At 39.9% G+C, this 22,627-nt stretch overlaps 1 protein-coding gene across 7 annotated transcripts in view; it reads right to left on the bottom strand.

Moving 5' to 3' along the window:
* Window positions 1-3,275: 3,275 nt before the first annotated feature.
* Window positions 3,276-22,627, bottom strand: part of DPP8 (dipeptidyl peptidase 8) — a 75,003-nt gene continuing 55,651 nt past the window's right edge. For 3 of the 7 annotated variants that reach the window (XM_031668552.1, XM_031668551.1, XM_031668550.1), the window contains 6 exons: window positions 22,446-22,591; window positions 16,707-16,853; window positions 14,725-14,877; window positions 12,467-12,609; window positions 11,495-11,606; window positions 3,276-7,859 (listed from right to left, as the gene is read on the bottom strand). In XM_031668552.1, the coding sequence (XP_031524412.1) occupies window positions 7,737-7,859; window positions 11,495-11,606; window positions 12,467-12,609; window positions 14,725-14,877; window positions 16,707-16,853; window positions 22,446-22,591 (824 nt within the window). In that variant the 3' untranslated portion in view covers window positions 3,276-7,736. Of the gene's footprint in view, window positions 7,860-11,494; window positions 11,607-12,466; window positions 12,610-14,724; window positions 14,878-16,117; window positions 16,306-16,706; window positions 16,854-22,445; window positions 22,592-22,627 lie in introns of those variants that run through there. The other 4 variants (XR_004185123.1, XM_031668553.1, XR_004185124.1 and 1 more) reach the window with 4 other exon arrangements.

The following is a 22,627-nucleotide window of genomic DNA, read 5'->3' as shown; positions in this document are numbered from 1 at the left end:
TGGTATACACATGCATGCTTAGGGATGCAACTATGACAAGGTATGTGCTCAGTAATTAAGCCAGCACAGACAGGTCATTTTACAGAGAAGCTTTGTGGTTTCCAGAACCATCCTGGCCAGAGGACTGACCTTCCTGCAAATAACTGTCACTTCTGAGTAGGATGTTAAGCTATGCCACATCTACAGGGTGTTTTTCCAGTAAAGATGGGGGAGTCCTGGAGCTAGCTAAGGACAACTATCCTGGCTAATTGCTTCCCCAAACTTCTATTTTAAGAACACAGGTTTGGAGTCCAATTTAGAGAGAGCGTCTTTTAGTAAGGAGTAAGGAACAAACAGCAGACTGAACAATCTGTGTCTTTCAGAGCTGAAATTACAATGGGAGCTCAAACTCTTCCAGGGTGATAGAACCAGAAGATGAATCCTTAAATCCTAGTAAATCCCCAAACTACACCGAACCCAAAATAAAATTATACTCTGGTTATGAGATTCTCACACTGTGACTGTTTCACTCTACTCCCCACAAAAGCACCAAGGGATCAATATCTGCCCCCTCATATCCATTGGGTGGGGTGGGTGAGGTTAATAGGGCCAAAGGGAAGTCAAAAGGCTTCAAGGCTGTAGCACTTGCTCCGAATCTGGGGCACTGGAGTTCTATAGCTGGAAGTCTACACCTCCGTCACAGTTATACAGGACGCTTACGGCTAGTCTGAAAGCTTTTTTTTTTTTTTGAGACAGGGTCTTGTTGCCCAGGCTGGACTGCAGTGGTATAATCATAGCACACTGCAGCCTCGACCTCCTGTGCTCAAGTGATCCTTTGCCTCAGTCTCCTGAGTAGCTGGCATTATAGGCATGCACTATCATGCTCAGCTAATTTTAAAAGTTTTAGTAGAGACAAGATCTTGCTATGTTGCTCAGGCTGGTCTCAAACTCCTGAGCTCATGCAGTCCTCCTGCCTTGGCCTCTCAAAGTGCTGGGATTACAGGTGTGAGCCACCTCGTTTGGCGTGAAAGCTAATTAAAAAAAAAAAAAAAAATATATATATATATATATATATATGTATATGTATATAGAAACAAGGTCTGGCTCTATCACCCAGGCTGGAGTGCAGTAGTGTGATCTCAGCTCACTGCAGCCTCTGCCTCCAAGGCTCAAGCGATCCTCTCACCTCAGCCTCCTGAGTAGCCAGAACTACAGGTGCACATCACCACACCCGGGTAGTTTTTTGTATTTTTGTAGAGACAGGGGTTTCACCATGTTGCCCAGGCTGGCCTCAAACTTGTGAGCTCAAGCAATCTGCCCACCTCAGCCTCCCAAAGTGCTAGGACTGCAGGCATGAGCCACTGTGCCAGGTGAAAGCTGATTTTTGATTTTTGATAAGCCAAGGTAATCTATAAAATTTCCCAACCATAATGTTATAAATAGATCATATGTATAATGAGATACTAATTTCTTTAAAGTTGAGGTGGGCCTGGACAGCCACTTCTGGCTACAAGCAGCTTTAACAGCTTACCCCAGTGTGCATGTTTATCCTTGTGTCATACGACTATCTCTTTTTGTGTTACAAGATGAAAAGGTTAGGAAGCACTCATCTACAGCAGTCCCTTACTTTTTATTTTTTTGAGACAGAGTCTCACACTGTTCCCCAGGCTAGAGAGCAGTGGTGTGATCTTGGCTCACTGCAACCTCTGCCTCCGGGGCTCAACCGATTCTGCCTCAGTCTCCCGAGTAGCTGGGATTACAGACATGCGCCACCATGCCCGGCTAATTTTTGTATTTTTAGTATACAAAAATTCATTCACTATGTTGGCTAGGTTGGTCTTGAACTCCTGACTTCAAGTGATCTACCTGTCTCAGCCTCCCAAAGTGCTAGGATTACAGGCGTGAGCCACCGCACCCGGCCTAGCGGTCCCTTATTTTAAACATATTTTTATTCCTAATAATTTTTGTATACAAAATAAAAGTTTAAGACCCTAATACAGCTGTGGTTCTTAACTTTTTTGGGGTCATTATCCCTTTGAGTATTTGATAACGCCAAAGAGCCTATCTCCAGAATAATACACTACTACTTTTCATGCAATATTTCACACACAACTTGAGGGTTACAGAATCCAGATTAAGTATCTGTTCTGGAAGGATTATCACACAAACCCATTTACTTATTTCAGAGGGGTTCATCTGCCTCCTCTCTGCCCTTTCTCTAATAAAACTTAAAAAAAAACCAATATTGTCAGGCCGGGCATGGTGGCTCACGCCTGTAATCCCAGCACTTTGGGAGGCCGAGGCAGGCACATCATCTGAGTTCGTGACGGACTTTGAGAACAGCCTGGCCAACACAGTGAAACCCTGTCTCTACATTAGCCAGGCGTGGTGGCAGGCGCCTGTAATCCCAGCTACTTGGGAGGCTGGGGCAGGAAAATCGCTTGAACCTGGGCAGGGGAGGTTGCAGTGCGCCAAGATTGCACCACTACACTCCAGCCTGGGTGACAGAACAAGACTCCACCTAAAACAAAAACAAAAACAAAAAAACCCAGAAACCTCTGAAATACACAGTACATTAAACTCCCTCAAAGTTTTCTGGGCAGTAGGGACCAGGCGTGGTGGCTCATGCCTGTAATCCCAGCACTTTGGGAGGCCAAGGTGGGTGGATCACGAGGTCAGATGTCAGGAGATCAAGACCATCCCGGCTAACACAGTGAAACCCCATCTCTACTAAAAATACAAAAAATTAGCCAGACGTGGTGGCGGGTGCCTGTAGTCCCAGCTACTCAGGAGGCTGAGGCAGGAGAATGGCGTGAACCTGGAAGGCAGAGCTTGCAGTGAGCCAAGATTGTGCCACTGCACTTCAGCCTGGGCGACAGTGCACGACTGTCTCAAAAAAAAAAAAAAAATTTCCTGGGCAGCATGCAGAAGCCACTATCAACTCTAGGTGGTATTCCCACAAACCCCCAGCTGCTTGGGGGTGGAGGTTGGGGTAGGGGGATATGCTCCTCACTGGCTGTAAGCACCATTTACCCTTGTAGTATCAACCACTGGTTGTTGGGAACCACTTGCAGATAGAAAGCAGTTCTCTGCACACCTCCCATTAGGCTTGGATGCATTTTGGTTAGTGTTTATACTAAAACCCCCAATGTAATCCTTCATACTGCAGTCTCTCTTCTCCACTGCAAGCACATGACCTTGTTCATGTGTATTAGTCACTCCACAGTTGTCACTAATCAAGGCAAGGTTGTACATTTCCCATGGGCAAATGGGAGAAAAAGGGACATTTAAATCAGTTAATTTCAGCAGCATCTTTATTGCAACAAATAACCTGTAATAAAATGCAACAAAACTAATGTTTCACTTTACATGATTAAAAGCCATATACCTAAAAATGAGAAAACCCATAAGCTTACTGGAGTGAGACATGCAATTCTTTTTATACAAGTCAATGCTTAAAACAGCAGGCACTTTATGTTCTAAAATTAACCACCTGAACTCCAATTTTGCTGAATACAACATAAATTTGTTTTGGGGTTACTTAAAAACAAACATACAAACACTACTTTTTCTTTACCTGTAAAGGACTTATGAAATGATTACCTAGAGCCCAGCACCTTGCACTAACATCTCCATATTTGAGGCTGGAAGATGGATAGGTGGAAGATAAGGCTGGGAAGGTGGGAGTCAAAAAAGTTTCCTTTCTCCTTTATATCTGCTGGGAATAGACACTCAACTTATATAGTTTGGAAATGGCCATGTCTCTTTTCTTACATCAAATAGCTATAAGATGGGCTCCCAGGCTTAAGCAAGCACTCTACTTTATATTCCAATCCTCAAATCCCCCACTATACCAAGGAAGACACATTTAGTGCAATGAATTTAATTAACTTCAGAATGTCATATACTAATTAGAAGTACTGCTTCATTAATAAGCATGCTTAGCATTTACTTTGGAATGGAAAAATTAACCATTTTTATGTGGTTATCTTTAAAATGTTTTATACGAATATATTAATAAATATTTCTTTAAAAATTTACCTTTTCTATATATCATTTAACTACCATGAGGCAGGACACCTGGCTGGAGCCCAGCACCAACTGGCTACTAACTGGCTGTGTGGTCACGGGTATATTTCCTCCTCTCTCTCTAGCATGTAGGTTGTTCTTCTAACAAATGAGAATATTAGATTAGATTAAATCAAAGATTGATTCCATCTTGGAAAACGCATGATTTAATAATGAGAAATCTTATAGGAATCATTCCACCTGAAGAGAACTATGCTATAGAAAGGTGGGCTATACTATCTGGAAGGAATAAAACAAGTAGTAAAAAAAAAAAAAAAAAAAAAAAAAAAGAAAAAATTAAGCATCGGTATCAACATTGCATTTTTTAAAAAGGTAATGCATGCGTTGTGACCTAATCCTCTTGTATGAGGCTTTGGAAAAGAACCAGGAATGGCATAAAGAGAAAAACTTTTATTCCAAAATTAATCTCCAGACAAACGGGATAGAAACAAAGTAAACACCTCCTGCTGCTTTCAGAGTGAGAAGGGCCAAACAAGTTACCACAGATGAGCAGCTTCATGGACTACTGTTTAGGTTCTTGTGAATCAGTCCAGTGTAAAAAATCACCTATTATTAATCCAACTCCATTCTCTAGAGAAGAGTTTCTTAAAGTAGTCCATAGATGACTTACTGTAGGATCGCGTGGAAAGCTTGTCAGAAATGCACATTCCTGGTGTCTACCTAAATCAATGGAATACAAATTTTTATTTATTTATTTATTTTGAGGCAGAGTCTCACTCTGTCGCCCAGACTGGACTACAGTGGCGCCATCTTGGCTCACTGCAACTTCTGCCTCCTAGGTTCAAGCGATTCTCCTGCCTCAGCCTCCCGAGTAGGTTCGGGATTATAGGCACACGCCATCATGCCCGGCTAATTTTTTTGTATTTTTAGTAGAGACGGGGTTTCACCATGTTGACCAAGCTGCTCTTGATGTCCTGACTTCAAGTGATTCACCCGCCTTGGTCTCCCAAAGTGCTAGGATTACAGGTGTGAGCCACCATGCCTAGCCTGGGAATACATATTTTTAAGAGTGAGTATCAAAACTCTACATTTCTTTTAGTAAGTATCCCAGATGAATCTTAGATTTTGAGTTCCACTACTCTAAAATGCTCAAGTATCCCTCTTGATGGCTGTTCAAGTGTACACATTTATCAAGTCTTTAAAAACACAGTATGATATTATGTAACCTAGTGCTTTTTGGCTCCCACTAAACTGTTGCTACTTTTATATATTCTTGCCGTTTAAGCTGTTACCCACACTTATGGGGTACAAACTTTTAGTTAGATTTCTACTGATTGCCTCAATTGACTATGATATTTTCCACACTGGTTGTAAAAAGCAAATTCAGTCAAACTGTCTTTCTGTAAGTGAATTCATTCAGGTATTTTTTCCCCGCTAAAGAAGCAGAATGGCATTTAAGTGACTGGGAGTGATAATAGAAACATTCTTTATGATAGGAGGAAAGAAGGCGGCAACATGCAAAAGGAAAACACCGGTGAATTCAAGAGTACATGAAGTTTTCTAAGTTTGTTTCGCTAAAATAAAAGATGCCATTTTGAAGAAACAGTCTTAATGTGTGAAAGGTTTCAATGGAGTAGCTGCTTAAAAGCTACTGTATACCATTTCTATTTTATATTGCATATAAGGATAGATCCTTTGAGGCCAATTAGTCCAAACAAAACAAAACAAAACAAAACACCCTCCACAGTCAGATACATACTTAAAGGGGAAAATACTTTCTTGGGGAAGAAAGTTACCCAAATCAATTTAATTTAACATTGAAAATCTATATAAACAAATCTTGGCATGGGAAAATATCAAACATGAAAAGCAATACACATACAGATAATAAGAAAAAGCGTGATATCTATTATACAATATAAACACAAACAGCAAAACCCAATACCTTTCCCAACGACAGAACCACCATGTCATCCTGCCATTTCTGGGCTTTCCCTACCTCCCACTTGGCGTCAATGAAGTCCACCTCTTACCAGTAGTCACCAACCTTACTAATGAAGGCTGTGCTCTCTATGGGGAAATCTACTCTCTCTGTAGTGATGAGAAAGAAATACAGCAAATTTTCTTGGAGTGTTGTTTAAAAGTATTGGTAATAACTTTCTAAACACTGAAGTGTGTGATAAAAAGCATCAAACTCATAGATGCCTTCCCTGCCACCGGTGTCAACGTGACCGACCTAGCACCCCAAGACTCTAACAGGGCAGATCTCAATTAGCACCTGAAAGCCTATGAGCTCTCTTCATAGCTAAATCCTAGTGCTAAACCAAGAAAAGTTCATGATCATTCAAGAAAACTGTTTATAGGCTTTAAACACCAAAAAAAAAAAGAGAGCCATGGCTTGCCAGGGATTAGTTTATGGTAAAGAGGTTATCTGTAAACATTTGTATTTTAAGCTTACAATATCTAAATTATGTTCAAATAATTTTAAAAGGATAAAGTTTAAATGTGTAGGATTTCTAAACCTAAGAGAAAAAAAAAAAAAAGAATTATAAAAGTAACTCTAAGGAACTTTTCCTCCCCTGAATCATGTTACTCTGTAGCTGTGCTGGCAAGACAGTGATTTATTGATTCTGGTTTCCTTAATATTCTAGTTGTTTAAATTTCAGTTTCCAAACATTTTCCTGAGTCTTTTTGTTAAAACTACTTCTGCTTAGTTTTTAATCAGGCCCTCACCACCTCTTCTCTCTGTCATTTCCCAAACCCAGGACTCCCCACCCCACTGTGATTCCCTTCAATCTCCTTAAAATTCTAGACTATTTTAATAAGGAAATTCTAAATGGAAACTGGCACCACTACATTTTCTGAAGAATTCTAGTGAATGTGTACTTTTTCCTTTTCTTAAAGGAAAAAAACAAACAAACAAAAAAAAACAAAAAAAAAAACTTGCCTGCAAATATTTAAGCTCTAATCATTTAAAAATTTTCTGCCTGTAATTATCAGTATCATGACTAATTAAATCCATGCTACATATACAGTTACTAGCCTTTATGCAAAAGGAAAAGCCCACTCCGTTAATATCATCAAAGAAAAATGAGAATTATTTATATTAGATACAGATTAAATTGGCTAAAAACTGGTCAGTGCCAAAACAAGTGTCTTTAGGAGGCCACTAAGTTATCCTTGAAAAATCAATAATGAATGACTGGTTAAGTCAAGTTTAATAGTTATTAGTTCATAACATGCTGGATATGCCCAAGCAATGAAGCATAAGCTATTCAATTACATTTAAGTGCTATCAAATCTGTAACTAGTCAGAGATTCTGGAACTGAACCAAACCAATCACTAATATCATATTTTAACAAACTCAAAAGTATACTGTAAAAATACACTAATTAAGTTCATGAAGTTTATAATACTATTAAAAGTGAAAATAGGGTAGTATGAATACATGGTGTTAATGCTTTTTTTTTTTTTTTTTTGAGTAATTCTCATGGTATTGCTGGGTCTCTCAGGAATATGTATCATTTGATTTTGAGCATGTGGGGTTAAGGTATTAGATTACTACCACAAACTGTAGACCCCTGCATGGCACCACATTTATTTTCAGGAGTAGATGTTACGTGGCAGGTATCAAAGTGTGATGATCAATTCTGTGTTTTCTATTGATTAAACCTCCTCATTTGGTTAAATAGCCAGTGTATACCAGAGAGTTCTATACAGGTCAAAATTATATCACTTTTAGAGCAGCAATACGTGATCCAAGGTTTTCTTGAAGGTAGTGCAAAAGATGCAGTTCATAATGTTCTCCAGATTCAGGAACTCTTATGCTGTGTCTCTCCTGAGGATAGATCTTACCAACAACAAAAAATAAAGATACAAAAAAAAAAAAAAAAGAATTTAGTGATACATCCTCTTCCAAAGCTTTCCAGAGATTTTAAACAGGATTAATAATATGAATCACAGCCTCTATGCAATATTGTAGAATAAATCGTATCTAAACGCTCCTCTCCTCATCTTATGATTTCCTTATTAAACATTAGGCTTAATGATGGATTTACCTGTAGACCAATGGTTTGTTCTCTAAGTGTGGTCTATAGACTTTCAGAGGTCTCTGAAAGCTTTTCAATGGATACAAACGGTCAAAACTACTTTTAGAACAACACAAAGACATTATTTGCCTTTACTTGTTGTGTCAGCATTTACAGTGATGATGCAAAAGCAAAGGTGAGTAAAACTGCTGGGTAGCATGAATCAAGGCACTATCATTAAACTGCACTAGAAGTCACAATATTCCTCACCACCACACACTTCCAATAAAAAGAAAAATGTCAGTTTCAATTAAGTAGCGGTAAAAATTAGAATTTATTAAGTTACAACCTTTGAGTAGAAGTCTTTAATATTCTGTGTTTATGAAATGGGAATGCATAAAGCACCTGTGCTACAGGATGTCTCAAGGAAAAGTACTAGTGTGAATGAGTCACAAGCTGAACTGCTGCTTTTTAAATGGAACTCCATTTTTAACTTCAAAGAATGACTGACAACTATGGTTATTTAGGGTATCCAGTAAATATTTTCTCAAAAGTGAATGAAGTGAGTTGGCCACTTCACGGACAACACTGACAGTATTTGTTGCCAATGATAAAATCTGGGCTTTTGAGTTAGAATTTTGGAAAACTTGCATCTACTACTATTAACTAATGAGCTTCCCAATACTTAGACACTTTTCTGATAAGATCAGTGGTAATATAACTATATGTGATTTTTAAAATATTGTACAATAAAAGGCGTCAACATTTGAAAGACTGGAATAACACAGTGAGCCAGTATTTTCCAGATGGCTAATGCATGGTAAAAGATCCATTTGAAGTATAAGATCCACACTTTAATGTAACAGAATATGAAGTTTATATATATCACTTCAGATTCCACACTAAAACCTAGCTTTAAGTCAGATGCAGGAGCCCATTCCCTGTAGTCTCAACTACTTGGGAGGCTGAGGTGGGAGGATTGCTTGACCCCAGGAGTTTGAAACCAGCCCAGGAATCATAGTAAGACTTCAATTGAAAAAAATAAAATTAAAAAACAACAAAAAATTCATTGGCTGGGCATGGTAGCTCACCTTGCTTGCAATCCTAGCACTTTGGGAGGCTGAGGTGGGAGGATCACTTGAGTTCAGGAGTTTGAGATCAGCCTGGGCAACTTAGTGACACCCATCTCTTAATATATTTAGGCCAGGCGCAGTGGCTCATGCCTGTAATCCCAGCACTTTGGAAGGCCGAAGCAGGTGGATCACGAGGTCAGAAGATTGAGACCATCCTGGCTAACACAGTGAAACCCCGTCTCTACTAAAAATACAAAACATTAGCCAGGCCTGGTGGTGGGTGCCTGCAGTCCCAGCTACTCGGGAGGCTGAGGCAGGAGAATGGTGGGAACCTGGGAGGCGGAGCTTGCAGTGAGCTGAGATTGCGCCACTGCACTCCATCCTGGGAGACAGAGCAAGACTCTGTCTCAAAAAAAAAAAAAAAGTGTGTGTGTGTGTGTGTGTGTGTATATATATATTTATTTATTTATATATAATTTAAAAATATATATAATAAAAAGTATATATGATATATATATTTAAAACAACAAAAACAAACAAAATCCCACAACCTTTAAGAAACTACCACTTGTCCAGTTTTGGTACAGTATCAAAGAATGGTATCTACAATTAACTGAAAAAGCTAAAATATTACTCCCATTTCTTTTTTTTTTTTTTTGATGGAGTCCACTCTGTCACACAAGCTGGAGTGCAGTGGCACGATCTCGGCTCACTGCAACCTCTGCCTCCCGGGTTCATGCAGTTCTTGTGCCTCAGACTCCTGAGTAGTTGTGATTACAGGCATGCACCACCACACTCGGCTAATTTTTGTATTTTTATTTTTATTTTTTTTGGAGACGGAGTCTCACTCTGCCACCCAGGCTGGAGTGCAGTGGCGCAATCTTGGCTCACTGCAAGCTCTGCCTCCCAGGTTCACTCCATTCTCCTGCCTCAGCCTCCCGAGTAGCTGGGACTACAGGCGCCCGCCACAACGCCCGGCTAATGTTTTGTATTTTTAGTAGAGTTGGGGTTTCACCGTGTTAGCCAGAATGGTCTCAATCTCCTGACCTCGTGATCCGCCTGCCTTGGCCTCCCAAAGTGTTGGGATTACAGGCGTCAGCCACTGCGCCTGGCCCCGTTTCATAACTACATACTCTGTGAGGCCAAATTTTTCTTCACATACTTTAGCCAAAACATATCACAACAGGTTGAGTACAGAAAGAGACATAAGAATGTAAGTGTCTTCTTTACTATTATGTCAGACATTAAAGGAACTTAGAAAAATGTAAAATATTGCTGTTTTTCTCAGTAAATTATTTGTTTTGGAATATAGTTTTTCTCTATGAAAAATGTGATTTGTGTTAACATGTAATAGTTTATTATTATCATTTTTGAGACGGAGTTTCACTCTTGTTGCCCAGGCTGCAGTGCAATGGCGCAATCTCAGCTGATTGCAACCTCCGCCTCCCCAGTTTAAGCAATTCTCCTGCCTCAGCCTCCCAAGTATCTGGGATTACAGGCGTGCGCCACCATGCCCGACTAGTTTTTGTATTTTTAGTAGAGACAGGGTTTGTCCATTTTGGTCAGGCTTGTCTCGAACTCCTGACCTCAAGTGATCCGCGTCCACCTTGGCCTCCCAAAGTGCTGGGATTACAGGTGTGAGCCACTGCACCGGGCTGATAGTTTATTATTTTAAAATATTTAAAATTTTTCTCAGTTTTAATATCTTATATGAGAAATATTCATTGATATAATCGACATAAACAAAGTTCTTTGGTAGGTAAAGGTGTCCTGAAACCAAAAAGCTTAAAAATTGCTGCTATAAATATCTCATAGTTTAAACATAAATATCAACTGAAATGTTAAAAAGGAAAAAGTAATTTTTTCAATTTTTGTGTGCACATAATCTGTTTAAGGAGTAAAACATAGTTTTAAGAAAAACTGGAATAAGGATCTATAAATGGAGCAATGGAGGAGGGTAACTTGCTGGTTTCTGCTCCGATGTCAACGTAAAATAAAAGAAAATTAAAAGACCATATAATCAGGCCCTAAAAATCCTTTTACAACCATGAAATCAAAATAGCATATCTTCACCCTTCAAAGCGGAAAAAGAAAAGCAAAGGAGAACAGTGAATGACTTCCTGTCATCTTTTCCATGCTTCCAAACTGAAAGCAGATACAGACACACAGTCATGTAATCTGATAGGCAGATATGTCAGCCTGACTGCAACAGAATCTTAATTTTTATCCAACTACAGGCACTACTAAATATGCCTCTTACTTTAGTTCTCTTAAGCAGAGGGTGGACACTCTAAAAATCCAGACTTACCCTACAGTTAATAGATTTCAAAGTAATCAATCACTAATCATGACTGCATTTAACCAGAAAATGTAGAATAACTCACCTGTAAATCATATGGCTTTCCAGCCCTCACTAAAAAACTCAGTAATATACTGGTATGTGCAAAATGGACATTCTCATCCAGGAACCCATGTAAGAGCAGTAAACGATTTGGTCTGGATAAATGGAAATATTACAGGATTAGGCAAAATAGTACAGTATTTGGGAAAACAATTTCACTTATTTAATCATACTTAACCATATTAACTTCCTGATGCTGCAATGTTAGAATAAGAATTCAATATTTTCAATATTAAATTTGTAACATATTAACCAGATACCACATGTAATGAAAGATTAAAAAAAGATCTTGTGTTCAATTATTTATAATTAAAATATTAAAACACATCTATAATTATAGCATGTCCCCAGAAAAATTATGTGTAAAATATATTCAGGCAGACATAAAATTTTTTCCACCTTGAAAGTTGTGTACTTAACTTTTTTCAGCAAAAACAACTGCTTCAAATATAACTTGTAAAAAAACATTATATGAACTGGCCTGTAATTCAGTTTTAAGAAACAGCCATGATATTCTAGTATAACATATTCATCTTGGTTTTTCAGTATTTGAATTTTCCATTAGGATTAAAGACAATTTTTTAAAATACAATTGAAAATTTATAATCTTCATTTTAAAGCTTGAATTAGGCTGTGCCCGGTGGCTCACGCCTGTAAACCCAGCACTTTGGGAGTCTGAGATGGGCAGATAACTTGAGTCCAGGAGTTTGAGACCACCTTAGGCAACATGGTAAAATCCTGCCTGACTCTACTAAAAATACAAAAAATTAGGTGGGCATGGTGGCACGTGCCTGTAGACTCAGCTACTCGGGGGCTGAGGTGGAAGGATCCTCTGAGCCCAGGAGTTTGACGACGCAGGGAGCCCTGATCATGCCACTGCACTCCAGCCTAAGTGACAGAGTGAGACTCTGTCTCAATTAAAAAAAAAAAACAAAAAAAAAAAGCTTGCACTTACTCAGAGGGGAACTTTTCTGCTTGCATGGCCACAGATCCTAAGTAATAGCCCTGTTCATTCTGGTCAGGGTGACCCATATAACGTTCCGTGTATCCTGTATCATAGAAGATCCACAGAGTGACTGGGGCCCCAGCAATAGCAACCTGCATAAGATGACATTGACAGTCAAGTGTGGTCTGGAAAAAGAGAGTGGCTAGCAGTGAGATCTTACAACTGCAAAATTACACTGTAAAATTATCCTTAAGCTTTAGCCTTACGACTGGGGCATACATGTCTTAGGCAACTCAGAATACTGAAGTGAAGTGCCAAGGTCAAGAATTTGATACTCTGTGAGTCAGTTTCATGTTCCATGGGCATTCTACGTACCAAACCTTTAACCTGGGCTAGCTGAAATACAAAAGCCGGGCCCATTGTTAAAAGACAACTGAACTACATCCTGCTACTGAGGAAAAAATGTGCGAGAACTGTCAGTTTTATGTAAAAAAGGAGCCACCTTTTTTTTTTAAGCCTCTGTTGGCAGTACAGAATTTAAAACAATGAATGAAATATACTAAAAATTTGCCTCATTTTAAGGCTCTTATACATAGTTTTATATTTAAATACTCTATTTTCTTGACAGCTACAAGCCTGGGAAAATTATGGGAGTAGTCAGAATTTATTTATGGTTATTATAAAGATCATCTAGACATATATGCAAGAATAAAACCCTTATTTTGTTCTTAAAAATAAAAATTAAGGGTCAGGTGCAATGGCTCACGCCTGTAATCCCAGCACTTTGGGAGGCTGAGGCGGGTGGATCACCCAAGGTCAGGAGTCCGAGACCGGACTGGCAAACATGGTGAAATCCTATCTCTACTAAAAATACAAAAATTAGCTGGGAATAGTGGTGGGCGCCTTTAATCCCAGACTGAAGCATGAGAATTGCTTGAACCTGAGAGGTGGAGGTTGCAGTGAGCCGAGATCGCACCACTGCACTCCAGCCTGGGTGACAGCAAGACTCTGTCTCAAAAATAAAATAAAAAATAAAAATTTTAAAAATTACTTTTCACTGTAAAGTAACATCATGTTATTGAAATATTAAAAAAAGAAACATACTCATAATTCCTATTCTCAACAATTATCATCCTTATGTATTTTCTTCTAGTATATTTTTCCAAGAGTTTGTTTACAGAATTGTAAGCATTTATACATTTAATAATTCACTCATTCAACGCACTTATTGAGGGCCTACTATGTGCCAAGCATTAGGCTTGACTGCTGAGGATACAGTGGTGTACAGCACAAACAGGTCCCTGCCCTCATAGCTTGCAGTCCAACAATTAAGTAATTACAATCCAATAGGTATGTTGTATGTGCCTTACTAATCGTAACCATCTCCTATACTCTTTGGCACGTATCTATAAACAGTCAGTAACTAGTTATCCAGTTGATGTTTAAACATTATATATGTTTAAAAGAAAAATACACACACACACACATATATACATATGAAACTTGAAGGCTGGGAGCAGTGGTTCACGCCTGTAATCCCAGCACTTTGGGAGGCCAAGGCGGATGGATCACTTAAGGTCAGGAGTTCAAGACCAGCCTAGCAAACATGGTGAAACTCCATCTCTACTAAAAGTACAAAAATTAGCTGGAAATCGTTTGAACCCGGGAGGTGGAGGCTGCAGTGAGCCAAGATCATGTCACTGTGCTCCAGTCTGGGTGAAGAGCGAGACTCTGTCTCAAAACAAAACAAAACAAAACAAACAAAAAAACAAACGAGATATATATACATTTCACATGGCTCTTAAACATACAAACCCTAACATTCTATAATATTGCCAACTGTGGGCCAGGCGCAGTGGCTCATGCCTGTAATCCTAGCACTTTGGGAGACCAACACGGGTGGATCTCTTGAGGTCAGGAGTTTGAGACCAGCCTAGCCAATATGGTGAAATCCCATCTCTACTTTAAAAAAAAAAAAAAAAATTAGCCAGGTGTGGTGGCCGGCACTTGTAATCCCAGCTATTCGGGAGGCTGAGACATGAGAATCGCCTGAACCCAGGGGGCAGAGGTTGCAGTGAGCCAAGATTGTGCCACTGCACTCCAGCCTGGGCGACAGAGCAAGACTTTGTCTCAAAAAAACAAAAACAAAAACCCCAAAAAAATTGCCAACTCTGTAAACCTTCAGGAAATAGACATTTTTATATATCCTCTATTTACAGAAAAATCTACCCTTATTGCAAAAATGAGTATAATAGGAAGTCACATACCCTGAAGATATCTGACCTCTGCATTAATGCCATCAGGGAGAGGTATCCTCCATAGGACCAGCCGTGGATGCCCACACGATCTAAGTCAATGAAATCATATCGAGAAGCTAGATATTGGAGTCCTTCCACCTGATCATCAATTTCTATTTGACCCTGTCAAAAAAGGGAGAACATTTCACTGATTCTGATGAATAAAAGTCTCATAAGAGTGCTTTTAAAGATGATAAACGTTTTTACTAAAAATACCTGTAGGTCTTTTAATTTTTATTTTATTTATTTTTTGAGATGGAGTCTCACTCTGTTACCCAGGCTGGAGTGCAATGGCATAATCTTGGCTCACTGCAACCTTCGCCTCCTGGATTCAAGCGATTCTCCTGCCTCAGCCTCCCGAGTGGCTGGAATTACAGGCATGCGCCACCATGCCCAGCTAATTTTTGTATTTTTTAGTAGAGACGGAGTTTCACTATGGCCAGGTTGGTCTCGAACTCCTGACCTCTCAAGTGATTCGCCCGCCTCGGCCTCCCAAATTGCTGGGATTACAGGTGTGAGCCACCACACCCGGCCCTGTAGGTTTTTTTAGATTAGAATTTACTACCAACTGAGATTCTGTTGCCCCTTCTCCCTCAAATTTTTAAAAAATCTACTTGGAGATAGGGGCCTATAGCTTCTGTTGCTAGCCTGTCCTAGAGTTTAGTTACCACTTAGTCATAAAGCTCCTTCCTATTGCTACTCAAACTGTCCCTTGCTATTTGGGTATTTCCCATTTCCATTTGTTCTGTTGTCTGCTAAGAGGTCAGCATCTTCCTTGTAACAAGCCTTCCTATACCCAAAGACAAAAAATTAGCCCCTTAAGTAATTAATTTTACTTCTCCTTTTTATTTATTTTTTTGGAGACATGGTTTCACTCTGCTGTCCAGGCTGGAGTGCAGTAGTGTGACCACGGATCACTGTAGCTCAATCTCCCAGGCTCAAGTGATCCTCCCACCTCAGCCTCTCAAGTAGCTGGGACTCCAGGCATGCGCCACCATGCCCAGCTAATTTTTTAACTTATTTGTAGAGGTGGGGGTCTCATTATGTTGCCCAGGTTGGTCTTGAACTCCTGGGCTCAAGTGATTCTCCTGCCTTGGCCTCCCAAAGTGTTGGGATTACAGGTGTGAGCCAATGCACCTGGCCTACTTCTCCTTTTTAATTTTTAGTGCAGTAAAGCAGAAGGAATTGCTCTTGAGGCCCTATCTTCTTATTTCCCTATTATATTACCTCTAGGAACTGAACATACTACTTCTTTAAGGTCCTAGTTCCTACCACCACCACCTTGTCTATATTACTAGGCCTGCCAGTGCACGCAATCTCACTTCACTGAGCCAAAAACAAAAATAAAAACAAAAAAACTTACATGAGAATACAACATAAGGTCAAAGAACTGGCTGTGGGAGAAAATCCCCATGTCTTACTCAGCATGTCCAATAACACTGGCAAACACAGTAACTGCCTTACTGTGCAAAAGGAACATCGGATTCTCATCATTTCCCAAAGCAGCAGAAAGGACATGGGGCATCTCTAAAAGGTAGCATTTAAAGCTTCCTGTAGAGAGAAAGAGGCTTGTCACAAGGAAGGCACTAACCAGTTGGATTCCCTCTTCACAGAGGACAGAACAAATCTCAATAATTCCTCAACAGTGTCCAGGATGCTGAAAGCTAAATGGTGCTAAATTCTACCCAAGTGGACATACAAAATAGAGAGGGTATTTCTATGTACAAGTGGCTCTATCTCAGTTCTCCAAAGTTACATATAGGTAGACATGAGCTAGCCTAGTGTACATCAAGTTGCATCTTCTCTCCCACCCCTAAACTCTAACACATATACACGCTCATTCACTCATTCATAGCCCCTTCCCCCAACTCTCTTTCAAGGGTTTCACACCAAACAATGCACCAGAAAAATGTAAATGTCTGTAAAAGAAAAGTGTTTTTATGCTCACACACCATTTTATATTTAAAGGCGCCTTCAAATTTAAGCCCTCGGTGACAGGATCCCCTGTTGTCTATCACCACAACCACATAACCTAGAGAGGCTAGGGTATTCAAGCGGAAATACTTGACTCCTTTAAACCGATTATTCACCAACTGCACCTGAGGAAGAAACACAACTTCAGTTTATCATATGGAAGCATATAAAAACCCAAGAGTGGCAGGGCATTGCAAGAAATAGAAAGCTTAATTTCACTATTATTTTACCTTTAAAATGCAATTTTTAAAGTCATTTATTTTTATATTAAGTCTTTTCATGTTTATGTTGCTTCCTGCTTAACTTCACACTCAAGTTAAGGGCAATTACTGAACAACCGTAGGCTTTAAAATTCTAACTTAGATATTAATTACATATAAGTGAATCAATCCACCCCATATAAAAAGTTACTAAACTGATTATTTCTACCCTGAAGAACTGTGTTATTCGAATGACAGTTACAAGGACAAATAAGAAAAACTTTCCTCTCCATCAGACATCAGACATGACTGCTGCTTGGCTTCTTCCACTGGCTACCATTACCCTTCAGAGTAAGTCTACATGTCCCTTGAGATCTTTGGCTACCTCTGATCTCATCTCATACCATTTCCCTCCATGTGCACTGTACTCTAACCTTATTGTCAACACTATCAAGTTGGTTCTAGTCCCAGGAACTTGACATTTACCGTTTTCTGTGTCTGGAATGCTTTTCTCTCATATCTTTTGCATGGCTCATTCCTTGTCAATGTTTGTAACCTCAGGAGAGGTCTTGCCATCCCCTTTCCCAGCAAATCTTCATAGAACTTCCATTATAAAAAGTCATACTTTTAGGCCAGGTGTGGTGGCTCACACCCGTAATCCCAGCACTTTGGGAGGCTGAGGTGGGTGGATCACCTGAGGTCAGCAGTTCGAGACCAGCCTGGCCAACATGGCAAAACCCTGTCTCTACTAAAAACAAAAAATTAGCTGGGCATGGTGGGGAGTGCCTGTGGTCCCAGTTAATCAGGAGGCAGAGGCATGAGAATTGCTTGAACCCAGAAGGCAGAGAGGTTGCAGTGAGCCAAGATCATACCACTGCACTGTAGCCTGGGCAGCAGAGAGAGACTCTGTCTCAAAAAACAAACAAACAAAAATCATACCTTGTTTTTTTTGAAGAGATGGGGTCTCCAGGCTGGAGTGCAGTGGCACAATCATAGCTCAGTGCTGCCTCAAATTCCTGGGCTCAAGTAATCTTCCTGCCTCGGCCTTCAAGTAGCTGGGACTACAGGTGTGCACCACCATGCCTGGTTAATTTTTAATTTTTTTTGTAGACATAGGGTCTCACCATCATATCTTTTTATGTTTGCTTATTATTTTCCCTTTATGGTCCATGAAGTGGAACATTAGTCTGACATGTTCACTGGGTATCCTCACTGCCTAGAACAGTACCTAGCACATCACAGGAACTTAATACCTGTTTGCTAAATGAATGAATGAAAAAGAGAAATAGGAGAATGTTTTTTTTTTTCCATTTCTACTTTGGGAAGAGGGTGTTTGGTGGGTAAAGGTACTTGTATTTATTTATTTACTTAAGAGATGGTGTCTCACTCTGTACCCAAGGCTGGAGTGTGGTAGTGCAATCATAGTTCACTACATAGTTCACCTCGAACTCCTGGGCTAAAGCAATCTTTCCACCTCAGCCTCTGAATAGCTGGGATTAATATGTGTGCCACAGCACCTGGCTAAAGATTTGTCTTTAAAGGGAGAGTGCTGAAAGAAGAAATACTAGGCAGAGAAGAACACAAATATGAACATTTAAAGAAACCCACCTCACTTCTTTGTCTGCTACCATGTATAGAAGATGGTCTCAATTGCTTGATATGAACACTTAAATATACTGCCTTTCGGCACTGGCAATCCAAAAGTCTCCTTCAGTATCAATTCTTTAAAACCTGTGTCCTGTTATCATCTAGCCTGATCTCTTTGCATTTTTATTTGCAGAACAGTGTCTGGCACATTCTAGGAAATATTGTAAGTATCTGTTACACAAACTTTTGTTTTTTGAGATGTAGTCTTGCTCTGTCACCCAGGCTGGACTGCAATGGCATGATCTCGGCCCACTGCAACTTCAGCCTCCCAGGTTCAAGCGATTCTCATGCCTCAGCCCCCGAGTAGCTGGGATTACAGGTGTGCACCACAATGCCTGGCTAATTTTTGTAATTTTAGTAGGGTTGGGGTTTCACCATGTTAGCCAGGCTGGTCTCAAACTCCTGACCTCAAGTGATCCGCCCACCTCAGCCTCCCAAAGTGCTGGGGTTACAGGCATGAGCCACCTCACCCAGCCTTGTCAAATAAATGCTTAGAAACACAGCTGTTAATAATGAAGAGTTTAAGAAACTTATCCTTGATAACTTTAGTGGGAAATATCTGTTGCTTTTCTTGTATTTCACTCTTTTCTGACCTATAGAAATTGCTGCCTTTGGTGACAAATTCATTCGCTTCACGTTATGAATTGTGACACTATTGCTGTTTCAACAGATTTCCCCTTAGACATGAATACACACCAAAGAACAGTTTTGACCACATGAACATCATACTCTTAAAAGATTTAAACACATTTTACAATGTCATTGTGTGCTATTAAAAAGACCTAGTCCTATATTAGGGAGTCTCTTCATAATTAACCCAAATGAAGTCATCAAACAAGATGAATGATCTTCCAAGAGGTTGAAGGGACAGGGGCACTATATCATGTGAAATCTCATGGGAAAATCTCCCTGCAAACTGAATGCCAGATTCTTTTTTTTTTTTTTTTTTTTAAAAAAAAGATGGGGGTCTTGCCCAGGCTGGTCTCAAACTCCTGGGCTCAAGTAATCCTCCCACCTCGGCCTCCCAAAGTGCTGAGATTACAAGCATGAGCCACCACACCCGGCCAGATTCTTCTGTTTCTTCTCTTTTGACACATGGTCTCACTCTCTTGTCTAGGCTGGAGTGCAATCACATGATTACAGCTCACTGCAGCTTCAAACTTCCTGGCTCAAGCAATCCTCCTATCTCAGCCTCCCAAGTAGCTGAGACCACAGGTGTTCGCCACCATGCCCAACTAATTTTTTTACTTTTTGTAGAGATGGGGGTCTCCCTATCTTGCCATGCTGGTCTCGAACTCCTGGGCTAAAGTGATCCTCCTGTTTAAGCTTCCCGAAGTGCTGGGATTACAGTCATGAGCCACCGTACCCAGCCCAGATTCTTCTCTGGCCTCGTCAAATTTGAATTTTTCCCAAGAACATTTTGAGAAAGAAATCAATAAATCACCCTAAGTCACCTATAGCTTTTCAAAAACCACATGGTGAAATTCACTCATAGTCTTTCAAATATGACTGTTCAGTAAGTGCAAAAAAGCATAACTGTACTGCATAAAGTATTCTAAACAATTAATTTTGTTTTGGCTGGGTGCAGGGGCTCACACCTGTAATCCCAGCACTTTGGGAGGCCGAGGTGGGTGGATCACCTGAGGTCAGGAGTTCAAGACCATCCTGGCTAACATAGTGAAACCCTGTGTCTACTAAAAATATAAAAATTAGCTAGGTGTGGTGCTGCGCACCTACAGTCCCAGCTCTCAGGAGGCTGAAGCAAAAGAATTGCTTGAACCTGGGAGGTGGAGGTTGCAGTGAGCCGAGATCACGCCACTGCACTCTAGCCTAGGCAACAGAGTGAGACTCCATCTCAAAAAAAAAAAAACAAAAACAAAAACAAATTGTTTTAATTGAATTGGCTAACATTTTTAAAATTATGGTAAAATATATATAAAATTTACCATTTCAAGCATTTTAAGCATACAATTCAATGACATTAAATACATTCATGCTGTTGTGTAACCATCACCATTATCCATTTCCAGAACTTTTTCTTCACCCAAACAGAAATTCTGTACCCATTAATAACTCCTGGCTAGGCACGGTGGTTTACACCTGTAATCCTAGCACTGTGGGAGGCTGAGGTGGGTGGATCATCTGAGGTCAGGGGTCGAGACCAGCTTAGCTAACATGGTGAAACCCCATCTCTACTTAAAATACAAAAAATTAGCCGGGCATGGTGGTGCACGCCTGTAATCCCAGCTATTAGGGAGGCTGAGGCAGGAGAACTGCTTGAACCCAGGAGGCGGAGGAGGCAGTGAGCTGAGATCCTGCCTCTGGAAGACAGAGTGAGACTCTGTTTCAAAAACAAACAAACAAAGAAACAAACAAAGAAACAAAACACTCAAACACTCCCCATCCTCCTTCCATCTAGTCCCTGACAACTTCTATTCTACTTTCTATCCCTATGAATTTGCCTATTATAGGTACCTCATACAATTTGGTATGCAGATACATTTCCAGATACTAAATAACTGGGTATAATTATTAATTATAAAGGGTATTACTGAGTTTAAGGATTGTATTATGAAAACACTGTAATTATATTTTAATTTCTTCCAAGGCTCAGTGTAGGATATATAATCAAGAATAAACAATTTTAAAATTTAGCAATTAACCAATACACCCATCCAAAATATATATTTTTTGATGGAGTCTCACTCTGTCACCAGGCTGGAGTGCAGTGGCACTATCTCGGCTCACCGCAACCTCTGACTCCCTAGTTCAAGTGATTCTTCTGCCTCAGCTTCCCAAGTAGCTGGGATTACAGGCACGCGCTACCACGCCCAGCTAATTTTTATATTTTTAGTAGCGACAGGGTTTCACCATTGTTGGCCAGGATGGTCTTGATCTCCTGACCTTGTGATCTTCCCACCTCAGCCTCCCAAAGTTCTGGGAATACAGGTGTGAGCCACCGTGCCTGGTCAAAACATTTTACTCCAATAGTCAAAGCATTTACTGAACAGTCATTGGCTAATACTTAATCCAGAATAAGGAAAATCAAGGTATAAACTTCTTACTGTGCTAAATAGTAGTGTAACAGTTACCTTAACCAGCTGATAAAAATATTTTAATTTGCTTGAGAGATACAGCTTTAGAATGAAGAGGGAGAATTCATTAGGCTACCAAGGCTTTCTGAAAATATCTGTTAAGACCCTTTTTATTTACCAAGATATTTAATTATTTCATTTTATTTCCCAAACAAGTTTATCTACATAGAAAGCAACATATTTACCTACTGACATGAATACCCCACTGCTCTACACAGAGTTATAGTCCATACTGCAAATTAAGGAAATGACTTAGTGGCAGGGTGCGGTGGCTCACGCCTATAATCCCAGCGCTTTGGGAGGCCTGAGGTGGGTGGATCACTTGAGGTCAGGAGTTCGAGACCAGCCTGACCAACATGGTGAAATCCCATCTCTACTAAAAATACAAAAAAAATTAGCTGGGCATGGTGGTGCATGACTGTAATCCCAGCTACTTGGGAGGCTGAGGCAGAAGAATCACTTGAACCTGGGAGGTGGAGGTTGCAGTGAGTCAACATTGCACCACTGTACTTCAGCCTGAGCAACAAGAGCAAAACTCCATCTCAAAAAAAAAAAAAAAAAAAAAAAGAATTAGTGATTTATACATTAAACCTCTAACAAAAAGCAGTTTCCTGACCACCTAAACTGAATAATTAGAATATAAGCTACAGTCAGTCATTAAGAGCAAATGCCCAACAATACTCAAAATCTTAAACTGACTAGACATTTAAAAAACAAAAGATCTAAAATACATATGCATATGGCTGTATGTATATATGTATATAAATATGCCCACCTGAGGACCACCATATATGAACAGCACAGTTGGATATTTCTTTCCAGGCTGTAGATCATGAGGCTTGTATAGCATCCCATACAATGTAAATCCAGTAGTACTTTCAAAAGAGAAAATTTCTGGAGGGGTATAGTCAGGAAGAGGACCTGTGAATAGGTAACATACCACAGTCTACAAAAGAG

The sequence above is a fragment of the Papio anubis genome, chromosome 7, assembly GCF_008728515.1.
Source record: "Papio anubis isolate 15944 chromosome 7, Panubis1.0, whole genome shotgun sequence".
Lineage (NCBI taxonomy): Eukaryota > Metazoa > Chordata > Mammalia > Primates > Cercopithecidae > Papio > Papio anubis.
The sequence above is the reverse complement of the archived record's forward strand: the minus strand, read 5'-3'. Positions and strand labels throughout refer to the sequence as shown.